At 36.5% G+C, this 19,594-nt stretch overlaps 1 protein-coding gene across 7 annotated transcripts in view; it reads right to left on the bottom strand.

The window, feature by feature from the left end:
* LOC120637345 (ral guanine nucleotide dissociation stimulator) overlaps positions 1-19,594 on the bottom strand; it is a 55,172-nt gene continuing 35,578 nt past the window's right edge. For 3 of the 7 annotated variants that reach the window (XM_039909152.1, XM_039909147.1, XM_039909148.1), the window contains 6 exons: positions 13,842-13,946; positions 7,360-7,511; positions 7,035-7,145; positions 5,598-5,733; positions 3,085-4,513; positions 1-2,111 (listed from right to left, as the gene is read on the bottom strand). In XM_039909152.1, coding sequence (XP_039765086.1) covers positions 1,975-2,111; positions 3,085-4,513; positions 5,598-5,733; positions 7,035-7,145; positions 7,360-7,511; positions 13,842-13,946 — 2,070 coding nt within the window. In that variant the 3' untranslated portion in view covers positions 1-1,974. Of the gene's footprint in view, positions 2,112-3,084; positions 4,514-5,597; positions 5,734-7,034; positions 7,146-7,359; positions 7,512-13,841; positions 13,947-15,058; positions 15,678-19,594 lie in introns of those variants that run through there. The other 4 variants (XM_039909153.1, XM_039909149.1, XM_039909150.1 and 1 more) reach the window with 3 other exon arrangements.

Here is a 19,594-nt window from a genome sequence, read left to right as displayed (position 1 = left end):
AATTATTAATAGTTTTTATTACATAAAAATATATAACACGTTACACGGGGCCACTGGTGAGAGCTACATTGGTTCACTGCTACAGATTACAAATCTACATAATTTACAAACAGGGTTATGTATTATATGATTCAGAGTATGGTTTACAATTGTGGGTAACATGGACACGTTTTTTTTTAATGATATAATAGAGTATTAAACAGTTAGTATTAAATGCCCCAAAACAAGAATATAAATAGAATACAATATCATATAGGCACGTACCATATATTATTACAAATGCAGTTTAAATTGTGTTTAGGTTAAATACATAAATTGTGTAAAAATGAATTAGCTAGTAAGTCTTTTATTTCATATATTTACTATACATACTTCTAGATCATCTACTTTTTTTTATTAATTTGCCAATGCTTTGTATGTGTTATTTAGCAGGTAGAAAACATTATATTATAATTATTATAAGAAGTAAGTTGAAATTCGGTTTATAAACGTATTAAATTTTAAAGCTTCTAAATTTATAATACAAAAGGTAAACAGCACCTTGCCTTTACATACAAATATATCGCCTTTGGCTTAGTATTATTACTACAGGAATCCTAGTTTAAGAGATTCTTATTTATAGATATTATTTCTTAATCAATATATACAAATACGGATAAACGATCACATAAAAGGTAATTCAAAATATATAACACTTAATTTACAGGTGGCATTGAGAGCATGTTATTTACACACACACGTACATATTATACAAATATTATTAGTATTAAAAAGTATTAACAGCAAATACACAATTCATGCATACTTAATAAAGTTCATTTTGTCTCACCAGTTTGAATACAAAATTGTGTAATTAAAAAGATAATTTTATTATTGGTACCTTTTATTATTTCTTAATGTCTATTCATAAGACTGGTGAGAAAAAATTGACAATATATTAGTAGTCAGCGTCGGTATCAATGTTTAAAAAATATACTTATGGCCAAAAGTTAATAATTGACGACTTCATAAAAATTTAACTCTTAATACGTTTGTTAATTTAAAAATAACAGTATAAGTACTGGCCCCGTATTCAGTAAATTTTCTGACAGTTTCGAACTAATGATCCGTCAGCTCCGTACAAACTTTTCGGTGAAGATGAAGACAGCGATATATATAGCTATTGAGTTTCTTAGAAAACTGTTGGTTGGAAATCTGTATTACTGAAGAGAAAAGTTACTGAATAGAGGCTTTTGTACTTTAACATTACAAGTTTGAACAAAAATATTAATACAGCATGACTATCGCGGATGGTGAGGTTTTGAATGGTTGTGCAAAGTTTTTACCATGAAGTCTTAAGCCCGTATCAATTAAACGACAACCTGCTAAGAACAGGTTCTCAAGTTCTTTCCCAAACATTGGTTGACCGATTCTCAAGAACCTGTTATTAGCTTGATATCGGTTTTTGTCAAGTAAAGGTTTCTTGGATTTTTTCATTGGGTTTTTGCTAATTTTTTTTTTAAACCAAACCTCAATCTCAGTGTATTGAGGCAAACAAAAAAAAACATTCATATGTAGATATTTATATATGTACAGAAACCCAACCAAATTGTTGTTTGCTTCTTCTAAAGTCTTTTTTTACTTATTAAATATTTATTACTTACGCTTGGAACTCCACGTTTTAAGTATACATTATAGAGAGGTATTTAAGAGATTATTAGATACGTTACAGTCATTTATAGTGCTTCACAAACTGGACATAACGCGTTCGAACATGACACATTCCAAGCGCAGCTTTCAAGCATCATTTAATCAAATATTAAATAAATATGAGGCACGAGCAAATACTGTAGCCCTAATGGAAGTAATGAATATATTTTTACAAATAATGAAAATGTCTTTTGTCTAACGTTGTCCTAAAGTATTCTTTTCTTCAAGGGGATGTATTTACACATTAAACGAACAGCAACATAACGATTGCATGGTGAGGTTTAATCAAGTTCGTTTATTCCTGGCTTTTCCGTTCACAATAGGCTCATCCTGCTGATTCTTTCGTGGCCTTAGTATGAAATTTAAGTTATACGCCGTGTTGACTGCATAATAAACATTAGCGTTCGCTGGCAACAACATTTCTGAAAAAAAAGAAAGATATTGTAACAAGCTTTTATTTAACATGACATGATTGCTTAAAGCCGCTTCGCTTCATTTCACACTAAATAGAAAAGTGATTGTTAAATTGTAATATTTTGTTAGAAGTGAGCAACCGTTGACTTTATTGCGGGACTTCTCGGTAGAATCTACCCACCTACCTAATTTATTTATAAATAAATTATGGGCATAAAAACTGATATACCCCCTATATATGAATTGAATATAATGCCATACCCAACAATTAATCTTAAACTGCACCATTAACTAATTAACTAGTGTGAGCATAACCAAACCTTAAAGTTCTAGACTAAGCGGGGCAAAGGAGACATTACTCCAAGTCTTGGCAAGGTTCGGGTTAGAGTTGCTATGTTTTTGAGAAGTCAAAAATTTTACTGCAACGTTCGAAATACAAACACATTTGCTGCAGGTCTTCATCCTCACTGGCAGCTTGTGATCGTACACACCCGCACATCGTTTACGTACGTACGTACGTACGTTTGTCAAGCTTTTGATCTTATAAGTGTTACCCTACCGACAAAGATTTGGCATCAAGCTAGTAAATGTTACGTTAAGATGCTTCTTTAGAAACCGATTATGAGTATACGTTTAATATATGCTGTAAACGTTTAATATACCCCTTACAAGTTAAGCTCGCTACCATCTTAGAATGCATATTCGCTTACCATCAGGTGGGATTACTGTTAGAGGGGAAAAAAAGAAATAGAATATCTAAGAGTAGATCTTAATGTTAGCATGCGTAATTATCGGGTTATACTTTACATTCAAAAACATGGGGTATTTTAATAACAAAAAAAAAATTTTTCAATTCAAGTAGTCTTGGCATTCGGTCGGGTCAGATGTCAACTAGTCTCGAGTTGTCTCAAATAAAAATTAAAGAGATGTAATGAGTGGAAAGAGTAAAAAAAGTCAAGCAAAAAATCAAGAGTTACATACCTTTGTCAGGCAGAACTTGTGCCAAAGTGTAGGCGTCAGGATCGCCGTCGAGATTCAATTTGAGCATGGCGTTGCGAACCACCTGCGGCGTCCGCTCGTTGTTACTTAGCATTATGGACTTGTATAGCACTACGCCTTCCGTTTCCACACAATCTGATTCGTACGTCACTCTAATAATGTAGAAGTCTGGCCCTGACCGATTATTCGCATGAGCGGGACTCGTGGCTGGCAATTTGCCGTTCGGCTGCTTCTGACCACTGTTCGCGCTTGAAACCGATATATCTAATGATGGCAACGATGATGAGGAGGAACCATGGGATAATCTAGTGGGTGACGTTCGTCGTTCTAAGCTGTCTCTTTTCCAGGCGTTCGCGGCGCCGTCAGTCTCGCAGTAAAACTGTGAACTACTACTAGAACTCGTGCTTGCGATAGAATCATTCTTTCGATGGCAGTGGTTGTTGTTCTCATTGATTTTCTTGGCGCGCCGTTCTTTCGGTGGATTTGTTGGTGGTTCAATTTGACAGGACAATTGGTACGCCTCTCTGTCGTCTAGCACTATCACTGAATCGAACCATCTGTCGAACATCGGGTCGGTTGGCAAGTGATAAGCGTTTGCAGCACCCTGTAGTAACTTTATTTGAGCTAGTACTTCGAACTCCTTTCTTCTCTTGTCGAAGTTAATCAGTCCATCGGCAACTGTGTCGGGAATGGCAGTATCTATCATCGTGAGATCTGTTAAAAACGTGCCTAGATAAGGAATAGTACCGTGGCTGACGCCCGGTGAGCCGCGCTCGTGAAGCAACTTCTGCAACTGCCGGTCATTTTCACCGACCGTATCAGCAAACTTCGCAGTCCCTTCCCTCATCAGAAGCTCTCGTTGTGCCCAGCGGTTGTTGTCCTCGCTAAATATTCTCGCTAATTCTTCAAACAATTCGGATTTTTCCTTAGACAGCAACGCCCACGTTTTCCTTAACCTATACACAGGATTACTCTGTAATCCGGAAATTATGGCTTTCAATGACGAGAAGTTTTTCAAAACTCTCAATTCACGGGCTATGTCGAGCCACGCTGCGAGTATGTCGGATCGGTCGATGGGCCTCAAGTTGGGTTCGACGAGCACCGTGGAAATGACTCGAAAGGAGACCGCGTTGAACTGGTTAACTGTAGCTAAGACGGTAGCGGCATCATGGGAGCGGTCCTTATCCCTCCTCGACCAGATGGCACCGAGGCACTGGTGCGGCACGAGTTTCTTGAACAGTTCCATGTCCATGCGCGTGAGTTGCTCGGCGAAGTGCCGGTGCGGCACGTGCGGCAGGCGGTACGCGCTGGTGTGGTGCGCCGGCACGCGCATGCCGGGCGCGAGGCACACGCCACCACCGCCGCCACTGCCATTTCGTTCCGCACTGAATATCGCTAACTTCTGCAATACCTGCAATATATGTAAAAACTTCTTAAAATATTATGAATATTTTAAGAATAATTATATTACTTCTTACAATGTGAAACCGAATAACGAAATACTTTTGATGGGTACATAAGGATATTTCATATGAATATCCCACTGTAAAAGTATTAAATCTACCTATATCTACCTACGCTACGCGACGCGCCGCTAATAGAGTGATAGAAGCACTTTATTTTAATTTTGCATGTCATGTTGTGCTGTATTTGATTTCTTTCAGTAAAAACTATAGCAGTGGTTTACTCAAAAACAATTAAAGTTTCGCTTTCACAGTCTATATATAAGTCTTAAGTCAGTGAATAATGTACCTCTAAAGCATGTTATTCGGTTGTATATTTCGGTTTTCATTACACTTTGTATTTGTATATATCCTAATATTCCCAATATTATATTGAAACTTGAGCTGTGCAGCCAATTACCTAGACCGGGGCTGATATTAATAAGACTTTAACTAACCTAACCTAACCCAACCTTAAACTCGTGATTCGTTGCCAAATTTGCTTTAGACCTAAGTGGCCACTGACTTCTATAACCTATAACCACCGGACGGGCTGTTGTAAACTATAAGTGGAACTATAATTTGAGCGTCCAAAAAACTAAAATTTTAATGACTTAGTATTAGTTCCAGAGATACTCGTCTGACACTTTTGGCGCCTTGAAAATAAAGTCACCGTGTCCTTCTCCTCTTTGAATTGAATTCGATTGTGTTTTATGTTCAGCAGTAGCAGTTTTTTGACAGAACTCTTCCGGGAAGTACCGCCATGCTTAGTACTGCTGCCAAGCGGTAAAGATTTTCGCGTTCCAGTCACATGAGGCTTAACACCTATGCCTCAAATTGATGGACACAGGGCGGCACGTTGCAGGACGCATTGTATGCCCTGCAACATGTTGTTCGGTTAAGAGAAGATAGTTTTATATTTACCATCAGGTGGGCCATCGACTTAGTCCTTCAATTATTACTATAAAAAAAAAGCTTAAGAAAATTAGTATCACAATGGATTCGATCGTTTTTCCTTAACTAAGTCCAGCATAAAAGAGAAAGTAAAGCAACCTTCGAGTGTAGCTCAGAGCCAGGCAGGTGGAGCTGTGTGAAGGCGAGAAGCTGCTGCAGTGCGGGGTGGTGGGGGGGCTGCCGAAAGTCCTCCGGGTAGGTGTCCAGCCAAACGTGGAGACATGCCACCAGAGTCCTACAAAATCCGTAACCAATGATCTTTAGTACTCGGAAACAGTGCACTTCACACATGCATAAAAGTACAACTATTTTTTCTAACTTGTCTTATTGTGTAAACAATCCTTTCTAACCGTCTTCCTTCCTGTAGGAGGTTATCAATTTTGATGTTTATATTTTGTTTTATGTACGTTCGAGCATAACTTTGTCATTTGAAATAGATCTGCTAAAGAGTTTCGGAGACAGACTACAGTAGTCTTTAAAAATGATAGCTAATCAACTACCATAAAAAAAATAAAAACAAATCAAATAAAAATAGGTGAGGAATGTACACTTTTTTTTTTTTTTAATATTTCTAAAATCATCTTTACACTTAAAAGTAATTGATAGATTATAAATAAATAAATATACTACGACAAAACACACCTCGCCACCTAGCCCCAAAGTAAGCGTAGCTTGTGTTATGGGTACTAAGATGACTGATGAATATTTTTATGAATAATATACATATAAACACCCAGACTCTGAAAAACATTCATGCTCATCACACAAACATTTTGCAGTTGTGGGAATCGAACCCACGGCTTTGGACTTAGAAAGCAGGGTCGCTGCAAACTGCGCCAATCGGCCGTCAAGATTGTTTACATAATAAGACATGTAACAAAAATGGAGTGTTGTTAAGTTCTTTATAATTCGTAATCGAGAAGGACTTTCCATTTTACATGTACCTCGCTTAATGCCTTACCCTGCTGAAGAACCTGTCGCAATTGCTCAGGGCAAATCAATTTCATTTGAAACACAATGCGCGCGATATTATTTGGCGCGAACGATTCAAAACTTGCAGAACCAACTTCAGCGTCTATGTAGCTACCCGCGGAAAATGTATTATTTGAAATGCTCATAAATAGATCCTTTCTTACTGCTTATTCAGGCTACACTTACGGTGACCACTTCAATTATGTAATGTAACAAATACATAAAAAAAATCACCTCCAGTACCTACTTGTCGAATAGTAAAAATCACCATTTCCAGAAATACATTTTTTTTATCCTTTCTAAAATGCCGATCTATCTGGAAGTTTACTACCATCGCATAATCAGTATTATTTTTAAATGACATCTCTAATCAATGAATAGATGTTAAAATTGTGTTATATAATACTACTTCAATATAAAAATACTGCTGCTTTACGAGATGGTAGTAGGTAAGCCTTGTCCTAATCTTAATATCCTTATTATAAAAATTTGAATGTACAAGCAACAGCGGAGTTTTGAAGGAGTGTAAGACAGTTAAAAGTGCATTGATATGAAGAAACTAACTTTCGATGTTGCTGCGATGTGTCGATTGTCGCGGGGAGCACATCTTCCGCCGCCAGGGCCTCATACCGCCGCAAGAGCAGGTCCAGCACTCGGCTGCACTCCGCAAATGAACTAAAAAATAATATTAAAAATCCCGTCAAATCCCGTTGGGAACCGTTTTTTTTCGCATTTATAACATTAGTAAAGATTAGCGGATCGAAAGCCCACTTTATGTAGTGGCGTTAACTGTTTACATAATAAGAATAGTAAAACAGAAACAGAGTTTAAACGTCTTCAGTAAAGTCTTAAGTATTAAAAATCTGGTATTAAAGATTCTGATAGTTACCGGTATGTGGCAAGGAAGACGTTGACGTAAGTGCACTCGAGCTCGCCATCGTCGGTGGCCAACGCCTCAACTAGCCGTTCGACCGTACCAGCCTTCACGAAGCGCACGCGCACCGTCTCCCACTCGAGGTGTGAGATCTCGTCGTCTGACTCCTGTAATGTAACCAGTTATTTACTCCTGTAATTTTCAGATGAAATATAAGTAGAGCGCTGATAACGTAGTGGTTTGTACGACTTAACTTTTGATTGGCTGAGTTCGAAACCCAGCTCCTCTACACCTCTATCTTTCCAATTATGTGTGTCTTAAACAATTTAAATATCACTTGCTTTAACTGTGAAGGAAAACATTGTGAGGAAACCTGCATGCCAGAGAATTGTCCATAATACTCTCAAAAGCGTGTGAAGCCCATTAATTCGCACTGGGCTAGCGTGGTAAACCTTACTCACTGTTGGAGGGGACCAGTGCTGTAGTGGGCCGGTAATGGGTTGATATTATGATTTGGTGATATGATGATGACTTAGATATTTTGTTTCATACAGATATAATAAAAAAAAATTAAAAATATTCAAATTCAAATAAATATTTCTGTTTAAATATTATTTAGTTGCCTAATCTCCGACGAAACAAGGTCAATTTTTTCCTCATAATTTTTGATCCAACCTGAGAATCGAGTCCATGACCCCGTATCCACAGTTGAACTAATGACTAGACAAATACGGCAGTTATCATTTATCAATCAAACAATAAAGGTTAATTATAACCATACGAATTAAGTATGAATTCAGATAAAAAATAAAATTAAACGAGCACGAGAACTCTATATTCTATAGGTATGTAAATTAAGTTTTAGTGTCTTTACCTCATCAATACCTGGAAGTTGAAGAATGGAAACTGAATTATGAACGTGCGGCAAGTTTTTAGAAACTGGTTTAGATACTCAAGTTTAAAACATAGGTAATTTCGATTTACCGCAGGGGAAAGCGAGCGGGCTTCCACGCATAAGCTTAGAGTGATATTATGCTAGTGAGAATTATAAAGAAGTCGTTAGTCTATGTAAAACATTCATAGATATTCAGATTGGATAGCATTAATACCAACTATACTTATACCAAATGTCTACATATAAATTATCGTTAGGTATTTAAATAAAGAATAGAAAGCAAAACTATAGACTAAAGTCAGAAAGTAGAAATCATCGAAATAACTGTATTCATGACATCAGAACCTGGTGTACAAAAAAACATACTTTACGTGTTGACTTTTTTTTTGGACACAGGTGTACCTAGTGTACCGTACACGCCCAATAGGTACACCTATATAATTTATTAAAATCTAATGAGGCACTGCATTGGAGCATTGTGGTGGAATGCACCCAACAAACGGTTGTATTCGAAGTTGTATTGTAAGTTTTATGTCGGTTTATCGATATGAAAATTGGATTCCATGTTTTTCGGCACGAGGTACCGGATGTACTAAATCAAAAGTATCATTAAATTCTACTTATTATCTCTGATCCAATAATGTCCCCCGACTAGGGGCACTATAAGGGGCACAAGACGATAATGGTGAAAAAAAACGTTCGTGTGACTGATAAAATCATAAGCCAATTAGTAGTCAGCTAATAATGTATTATAATCATAAATTAAGACCAGAGTCCTATAGAGGGCCGCTTCTAGGTCGGGCTGAGGTCATAGTGGATGGACCTAGGAATTAACTTACTCTGAGAGGTGTTAAGTACGTCCAGGTATGGGACTGGTGGACGGAGTTGGACAGCGAGCTTTGGCTCCAGAACTAGGGGTTTCTTAGCTGGTCATCCCTATAGGAAGGTTTGTGGTGCGTCCAGGTATGGAACTCTGGGGCCAGGATTGACCTTTAAAAGAGGCTTAAGAGTCTGTTTTGAAACATTCATTCATAAATTTTTATATTATGATAAATACTGCATTAGAATAAAAGCAGGCGTTACTTTGCAGATTCAATGACATACAATGAACATTAAGCTAGTGTGCTATATATAATCTGCGAAAACCAGGCAATTATGTACAGTGTAGATTAGAATTTATTTAATCTATAAACACCACACCAAAATAAAAAAATAACCAAACAGATCTTCCTGCAATGTGTAAAAGTTTGTAGAGAACAAACTTTAAGCTCTAACACCAGAGCATTTATTTATTTATTATTTATGAACATTGTGATGGAGAACATATGATACATGAAGTGTACATAGGAAAGCTTATCTATATAAGAGAAATCTTCCAGCTACGCAAGGATGTGAGTAAGATGATTGTACTGTGGTATATTTCAAATAAAGGTACAATATACTAAATAATATCTACTAAAAATATGCAATGAATCTAAATATTAACAAGATTCTACATACTAATGCAGAATAAAAATAGCATCTTATCTCTATTAGAGATCTCTACCAGCTACCCCAGGATGTGAGTAAGATGATTTTATTGTGGTATAGATCAAATAATTGTACAAAATACTAAATGATAACTACTAAAAATATGCAATATATCTAAATATTAACAAGATTTTACATACATATACAGAATAAAATAGCTTCCTCAGGAAATGTTGACTTTACAATGTACCATTTCTAATTTTCTATAAATCTTTACGTTCTGCGTCAACAACACCATTATCAATAAATTACCAGCCGACTACAGAGCACGGGTCTCAGGTCAGAATGAGAAGAGTTTAGAGCGTAGTCCACCACGCTGTGCGGATTGGTAGAATTTACACACCTTTGAAAACGTTATAGAGTACCCTCAGGCAAGCAGGTTTTCTCACGAAATTTTCCTTTAACGTTAAAACAAGTTATATTTTAATTGCCCAAAATGCAAAAAGTCATAATTGCGTGCCAGGGATCGAACTCGGTCCCGACGAAAGGGAGCCCAAAGCCCTTACTACTTAGCTATCACAACTTACTACAATAATAATTATTAAGACATCAGTCTTATAGCGACTGTACAGTCGCTGTAGGACTGTACACTTGGTGTAGGACTTTACAGTCGCTGTAAGACTGTACAGCATATACTAATTTCGGTATCGATGGTAGGAGAGCCGTAGCTTAATTGGAAAAATCAAAATTCAAATCCTGTCGGTTCCGATATTTTTTATGTGCTTTTTAAATTTATAAAAAATATATATATATCTTAGTAGGTATGCATAAGGTATCTGGAGCCTAAGTGCATTATGGCCTTCAAGAGTCTTTGGAACATGGCTGGGAGTGTAATGGCTCGTATAATGACTCGCGTGCACTGCTAGATAAACAACTTTGTCCCACTATCCGTTTTTATGAGTTTAAAATGCCATAGTAGGCTAGCACATATATACCTGTATAGGTTTATGACCTAATAAAACATGTGTACAAGTTACAAGTGATACTAGTTACCTTCTGTAGCATAACGTTTGCGAAAATGTTAAAGATAAATCACTCTCAGACAATTCAGATTAGATTAATCAGATAAGCCATATAAAAGTCAAAGTCAAATATTTCTTTATCAAATAGACTCGTTTATGGCACTTTTCGTGAGTTCATTACATATAAACAAGTAGTGATGGCGATAACTGCATTCATAAACTTAAAACTGAAGCAACGAGGGTTCAAAACGCGCCCTGGTCTAAGAAGAAACCCATAGCAAAATGGCTTTTTGTTACCACCATCATCTCATCATTAAGTTAATCAATCTACATTTTCTTATCGGTTACCAACCAGTCTTCTTCATACAAAACCACTAATTGTGACAGCAATTTTATGGAGATGAAAGATCCGATTAGCAACGACCTGAAATTACTTAGTGAATCCTGACTGGCCCAACTAACGGGGCTGGTCAGTTTGATGAGATCAGTCATTCAGTCTTTCTGTCAGTCAGGTTACTCCAAGATTAAGAATAGGCGCAAGAGCCGTAGAAGATGCAAAATAAGAGTGCCTACTCAAATACTTATAATATGATATTTAGTCATAGTTATTGAAACGAACAACGTAAATTGGCCTTTTTTTCAAATGAATTAATCTCGAGGCATTCGATGAGTGATCAATACTATGAAATCAATGAATATGACGCGGGATTTCCTCCGCTGTCCTGTGAAAGGTCGGTGCTCTAATACGTACATACCTACGTCAGTAAACGTTTAGTTTTTTATATCCCGCAGGAACCGTCTGTTTTCCCGGACTAAGTATTCTTTACCCTTTTCTAGATGCAGTCTATCTGCTTGATAAAATTTATAAGAATCCGCACCTATCCAAGCCACCATTTGATTTGACACAACAGTGATTTTCCCTCTTATACCTAGGTACCTTAGGCCATGGTAAATATAAACATGTATGTTAACTTTTATACATTTGCAAGGACGTGTGTTGTATTGTTTCCAATAGGTAAAAGCAAAAAATTCCAATGATATAGCGCTCCTATTGTTCTAAAAATACAATTAGTTACTGAGATAAGAGAAATACAGCTTGTATTGCAGCTGTCTCGCAAAATGAACATTGCCTATTTTATGGAGTTACAATAATAATAAACAGTGCGTCGTTGTCATGGCTTTATTTAGATATCGTTCCCTAGTTTATTGTCATAAAATTCAATATTCATGAACTCATACAGTCGCACCGATTTTCTGATTCCGGGCTTGTTCTAAGAATAAAATTAAACAAAGAAAATATATACTCTTTGACAGCCGGTTAGCGCAGTGAGCAGTGACCCTGCTTTCCGCGACCAAGGCCGTGGGTTCGATTCCCACAACGGGAAAAATGTCTGTGTTTTTGTGTTGAGAAAAACGTGAATGTTTTTCAGTGTCTGGGTGTTTATCTGTATCTGTATATTATAAGTATTTGTTTTTATTATATTCATAAAAGTATTCATCAGCTATTAGTACCCAAAACACAAGCTTCGCTTACTTTGGGGCTAGATGACGATGTGTGTATTTTCGTAGTATATTTATTTATTATATTTTATACTTGACAATATTTGACCTGACCCGTGAGTTTAATCGTGATAAATACTATATACCAAAGACGTCCTTATGCCGTCGCTTGATCCCAGTTATTATTACTAACACGTGGGAGGAGAAATCGTTAATGACCTATTGGAATAAATACGCCCCTTTACTGAGCCCAGCAGCTGACCTTTCATAGGCTGAGGGTGAAGGATGATGATGATGAATTGATGGTGTAAAGGCACTAGACAGAACATTTTTAAGTTACTAGCTGTTACTTGTGCTCTTCGACAGTTTTTATTACGGTTATTTACAAATCCCGTGGGAAGCGTTGGTTTTTCGCCTATAGCCTATGTTAAAGTCGGTCCTTTAAATTACCTTTATGCCAAAAATCAAGTTGATTAGTTGCTGAGTTAGAGAGTAAAGTAAGCACAAACAAACACACTTTCGCATTTAAAATATTAGTATCGATTAATGATGTAAAAATACATTGCGGATGTATCTAAGTAAATAAATGAATAGATGAATGAATACAGTCGCATTCAATAAGGGTCTTCGTTCTTTTTATTTGACGACTCCTATACCTACTCAGAAAAACCACACCTACCCACTACTAGTTGTAAGTCATGAATGCAACAAATAAACAATGTTATCAAACATTGTGAATGGTGATTCATCAATTGAGTTAGGTATACTACTAAACTGTATTACGCATAAAATATTTTTTTATGCCACTGTTTTTCCCGATCGCCGTAAATTGTTTTAGTTTAAGTACCCAACAGTCTTAAAAAACTGTCAAAAATTTTTTAATACTGAATTTTACGTACGTTTTTCCTTTAGTAACAAAATAATAATAAAACAACGTATGTCATCATCGTCATAAGCCTAGTAGTAAGGGGTTTAGTATCTCTTTCAGGGGCCGAGTTTGACTTCTTTACACACACCACCAAATTTTTGGAGTTATGTGCCTTTTTAATTTAAGTAATCAAAATATCACTTGCTTCAAGGTGAGGAAACCTGCGTGAGTGAGAGTTCTCCATAAAGTTCTCAAAGCTATGTGAGGTCTACCAATTGGCACTTGGCGAGCGTGTAGGCTTTCTCATTCTGAATATTGGCCAGTAATAAGTCAACCTAAATCATTTCCTAAACAATTGTCCGCAGACCCCAACCCTCATTGACGAGAGACCTTTTAAACATAGACCCACCACGCTGCGTGGTTAAGGGAAAACCTTCCCGTTGGGAGATGATTGCATGTTATTGCTGATGATCGATGTGCATAGGAAAAAGCTCGGATATCTGGAAAATACATTATATATTGCGCTATCCAAGGTACAAATTACTCTTGCTCAAAAGTCAAAGCATGATAAAGGGCAAGCGACTCCTGGCTGAAAGATCTGGGTCAGTGGTTTAATATGAATACAAAGTCACTATTTAGAGAAGTGGTTAATAAAGTTCACTTGAAATAATAGTTGATAGCCTCTAATAGGAGAGGGCACTAAAAGAAGAAGGAGAAGATATGTCAGACAACGGTTACTTACACTGGAAGCGCAACGCGTCGGGCGGTGGTAGCGCACCTTCTTGAGATAGACCGTGTAGATGGCGCCGTCCACGCGCTCCTCGCCCCACAACCGCCATGTCGGCTGCTGGAACATACCACCAGTTGATCAATACCACATTACAAATGTTTAATGCTTTTGTGCATATATGGCGTGCACGTCATATATGCACAAAAAAAAGATGCTAAAAATTTGAATAAGCGTGTATTTACTTACTATGTTATTTAAATTGATATACGACTAGACACAACATACTACATACAATTAAATAAATTCTGATAAATAGGCATTAATGGCAGGTAAGTATATTTTTGTTAATGTTTATGAATTTCAATAACGTAGAACCTACTTCTCAAAACATTGATTATTATCATTGCAATCTACTCTACATTATTTATGATGACGCAGGTACACAACTATAATATTAATACTTCTAGATAGTTCAGTTAAGGCCATGTTTCAATGAATTAAATAAAGCTTTGTAATTTAACTCCCATACAGAGCAATTATATAGCGCAAATTAAAACATCCTCATAATTAGTAGCCCAGAACGTCAACAACCAACGTCAGCAACTAATTTACGCATATCAGGTAACGCTATATATGTCGGTTTATTAAAATCAATTAGCCATAGAAGACCAGACGTAAAAATGTATTGGGCAATACTATTAACAATATTCCTTTGTATTAATTGAAGTATTGGTAAAAAAATGTTGTCAATGTTTCATCATATGCACCCATTACCGGCCCACAATAGGGCACGGATCTCCACGTTGGCCCAGTACGGATTGGTGGACTCCACACACCTTTGAGAACATTATGTAGAAGTCTCAGGCATGCAGGTTTCCTCACGATGTTTTCCTTCACCGTTGACAAGTGATATTTTAATTACTTAAACCGAAAATAACTTAGAAAAGTTAGAGGTGCGTGCTGGGATTCGAACTCGGCCACTGAAAGTGAAGTCGAGCTCCCACCCACTGGGCTATCACCGCTTCTACGAGATGCCTCAATCGGATGAGAGAAGAAGGCGAAACCAAACAAAGACGTACAACCTGCGTCCGCTGGTCACAAGACTCCTCCGCAGACCTAACGGCTGCCACTATTAGATCCATAGTTTAGGCGCAAGTTTGTACGCCTCTACGGGACTCAGGTTCGACGCCTTTATTTGGTCATCGCCAAAGACTATTAATAAGGCTTACAAAGTCGTCATCGATGCCTCTACAGAACAGTACTGGCTGGGCCTTACTGACGCCGCAAATTCTCCACATGGTCCATGTCGTCGCCGGCACGCGAGCGAGACGTCAACCTCCCGCTCAGCTGATCGCGGACTACGCGCACTTTCACTATCACGTACAATCCGGTAGAGCTACTTATCAGCATCACTACATAGTGCTAAGCAAAGTTACTTCGCCACCTTTGCCTAATTGCATTAAATTACATAAATCCGGCACATCTCGTCTATTTTAAATCGCTAATCTCAACGCCTCAAGCTGTCTTCACCAAAACATCACTATGTATCTAGGAAAAGGTTAACGTGTTAAATATTTGCGAAATATGCGAAAAATAAGTAACATAAAGCCAGAAAGCTTTATGTTACTTATTTTTCGCATAAGGATTTTATTAGGTTACGATCTTCATTATTTAACGTTTTGTTAGCCAACTTGACGTTCGTAAAATCGCCATTCATTTACATTCGTTTGTTATCTTGTATTGCAATGTGAAACGTAGCTAAAAAACAAGCTGAATTTAATTTTAAGAGTAACCACGCGAAGATATGTTTATTATCATTTATCGTTGTTATCCCCACCATATTAGTGCCTCAGTAACATGCACAGATTGCCTCAGATAATAAAAATGGACTAAGAACTTTTCAGATTTCAAGCAAGTAAGAACTTGCTTGAAATCCTCAGATTAGGATTTCAAGCAACGCTGCCCAAATGGGCTATAACGATTATTATCACAAGGTATTATAGGCGGGACTGGCAGTTTCACGTGTTCTCAATGACACAGGATGCGTAAATAAATCTTATTGTAATCTAAGCAAACACTCGCGAACTACCATGGACGAGTACACGAACGTGCGTGACGCGGGTGAAATCGCAGTCGCACGGCACACTTGTTGTAGCTATCCGGCACGACTTGTTTCCACGATTAAATTTACCATCAAAAATTTAACCCACTATCAACTTTATCACATTTTTACATCAACGCAACTATAACGTTATACAAATTTATAAAACTCTCTCTCATTAACAATCTAAAAACTTTGGAATTTTATTTCAATGTCTATTGTCTGGTTTATCAACACATTTTCACTGAACGTTATGAAATCATGATTTGCATGCTACACGGACGACGTGAAACAAATGGTGCAAAAAAATCATAATAATATTATGTTTAAACAAAACTGATGTTACACAAGTACACTCCTGACGCAGTTATTTTACTCGATAGATGAAGATACAATTTATTTCATTCCGAATATTATCTGTAAATTATGATTTTATTAATTTATTATTAATAGTAAAAAGATCGTGACTATGGCGCGGCGCGGACGGGTTGGACGCAGCAACTGGCTCTCTCGTAGCGGCGAGGAGAGATCGCGTGAAAAACTTCAATAGAGCACATGAATGACGCTTGTAATATGTTCCGAGAGGGCGTGCGTTTTTTTGACGGGATGCTTGCTTTAACATTGTCAGGTTTTTCATTTATAACCATGAATTACATATTCGTGGCATTAAATCGTATTCTTACGTAGAACTGCAAAATATTTTTGACATCTTCATTCACTTGCCATTTTATCTACAAATGTTAACATACGTTTAACCTAAATCCAGCTTTATTTGAAGTTGCTTAAAAAAATCCGAAACATTCCTGCTGGTCCTATCCAAATCACTTTCCTATTTCATGATGTATCTTCATTTTATTATTTACCTATTTTCTTAAATTAAAATATCGTAAAATGACGCATTATTTTAATCAGATATGTGAAACCTTAAACCAAGCGTACACTTGTCAATCGTACTGTGATGTTACAACACAGTAACATACATAAATCAATGTGTAATATTATCATAAAACCGTAATTACAGCGGACATCTGGTAATTATCTAATATATATTACTATACACGCGCAAGATAGAGGTGCTATTTTGCAAACTCGATGACTTTATCAAGCGCCTACACAAAACTGTCTACACTCTCTCGGAACTTTAGCTTCGAAATCACAATTCACAACACAAGGAAACTTTGCTGGTGTGCGCGTGTGAATCACCGCTCATCTGCTAATCACAGTAATTAAGTTGTTGTAACACAGATATAAAGCGAGGTTTTAGTCGCAAACACGACGTTAGATAAGGTGGTCGAGCGGTCAGTTTTTACTTTCAACAGCAGATCCAATAAAAAGATATTTATCCGTACCTATCTTCCTAACTTATATTATAAATCTGAAAGTGTGTGTGTTTGATCGTCATTCCTTCACGTCCTAACTCAGAAGCCTATCAACTTGATTTCAGGTATTTAGTTTAACTGGAATAACTTTTTTATTCCAGGAAAACAAACCGGTTTCCACGGGTTTTACGTGGACGGACGTCTTAAGAAAGCAGGCATCAGCTAGTACTATAATAAATTTAAGTTTTTAAGGTTGTGTAACGGTGTAGAGCGGAAACCTAAAGCCGCCAAAATACGCTGCCTATAAACGATATTAAAGCGATTTTAATTAGATATACACCTAAGATAGTATGAACTCATATCCCGACATATTAATACAATACAAACGTTAGTCTTTATATAGTTAAATGTGAATCATATGCAGACTTAAATTCTATGACTTGAAGCAGAATTATGCCAAAACGACCGTTTTATATGAAATACCTTGACCACCTCAAAATTAGGATAATAATTCTAAAACAATGTCAACCATTTGAAATAACACTGCTTTTGCTGTTGCTTATACAAACAGACTACATTCCAGTAAATAGACAATAACAGACCTTAATAATGCCTGAGTTAGACACAATTAAAATTAGCGAGATAATGGTAGGATTTTTGCGATGTAATCTGTATGAGCGAGCCTTTACATTCCCAATTGAATATAGTATTTTCCCACATTTTATTTGGAAATCTAAAGACTACTTCCCGGGTAAACCAACCATATAACGTCGATATATTTCATAATTACCATACCTATAATTTTAAACCACTTAGTGGTAATAGATATTTACATAACATCCGATAGTTTAAGCTGCAAACATTTACATAAGTACCAACTTGCTTACAATCAATACATTTACAATCAACAATTGATTCACATACTGAAGCGATTTTTTTGTTTGAATTACGTAATCCCAAATCTTTGTAACATAATAATTTGCAGTTCTACAATTCACACATAAAATCAAAGCGATAGGAATTAAAAATATGTTCTCTTTATGTGTTTTATTATCTAAATTTAAATATATTATAAGAAAAATCTTTTTACCTTAAACTAGGTAATATATCGCAATTTTTTTTCATTATTAGAACGCTCTCGATATCGATATATATTATGTAATCAAATCTATGTATTTTTAGGATTTGGCTCTTTCAAAATCCCTAGTAGTCGTTCTGGTTATAGGAAAACCCAAAAAACCTTAGCAAAACAGGTAAATATAAATTGGTACGCACTTTGGAGAAATGGGAACAGGTCGAGTGTGAACCGAGGTCGCAACTGATGTAGCGTCCCTGCGTAAGCATAGAATTTGCTTCCCATTTCCGACGGTATCAAAGCGAATACGTGGGTCATTCTATTTATAGTATCTGTATGAATAGAAATACATACGAACCACCCACATTAAAAGTTACAGATCAACAAAAACGTAAAGGGGCAATCATGACATTTTAACATACAATTACGTATAAAGTTGAAAGCTTTTATGTTTGAAAGCGTTAATAGCAGGTTGTTTGAGATATATTATGTTGGCCTCATGTTGACGGCAGAAGAATGCTGTAGGTCTGCATTGTCGCGGATGTCGTACGAGTAAACTATGAGAATGTAACAGAGAACGGGCACCTCTGCACTACTACTATTAGTGAAACCACTAATTCCTCTACCCAGCGTGGTTATTTATATGGCTTAGGAGAGGCCTTTAGTCTTAGTCATGCAGTAAAGTGCTAAAGGAAAACTTTTCCCTGAGATCATTAATAATCTTGGACAAATTATAACTAGGCACAATGTTCTATTAAATATGCGGTTAGCCAAAAAAAATATTGAAAATCTGTTATAAGTTCTCTATGGATATAAAAACTTCCCATTTCAAGATTAAAAGGGACAAATTGTATTTAAATCTGTTCAGTAGTCGGACAGACAGACAGACAGACAAAAATTAAATAAAAATCTGTTTTGGACTCAGTATCGTATCAGTAAAGCATCCCAGATCAAAATTTTCAAAATATATTAAATGTATAGAAATCTTCCAGTTACAGTTTTATCATAATATTTAGATAATAATAATATTCAGTCAAGTCATGTCCCTAAATTAAGAATTATTGATTCATTTATAGGTGGATTGTGGTAGTTATTTGGTATACATTTTTTCGACGCACGACCTAAAAAATGTAAAGAAATATAAAATGATCGCATGAAATTGTAATACCTTTTTGGTGGATCGAAACCAATTACAACTCGATTGATTGAGCGCTAATTGTTCGCCAAACGAACGTTTAGATCACTAGATGAACCTACCTACGTACTCGTA

Source organism: Pararge aegeria, chromosome 3 (genome assembly GCF_905163445.1).
Source record: "Pararge aegeria chromosome 3, ilParAegt1.1, whole genome shotgun sequence".
In the NCBI taxonomy this organism is placed as follows: domain Eukaryota; kingdom Metazoa; phylum Arthropoda; class Insecta; order Lepidoptera; family Nymphalidae; genus Pararge; species Pararge aegeria.
This window is presented reverse-complemented; position numbering and strand designations above follow the sequence as displayed.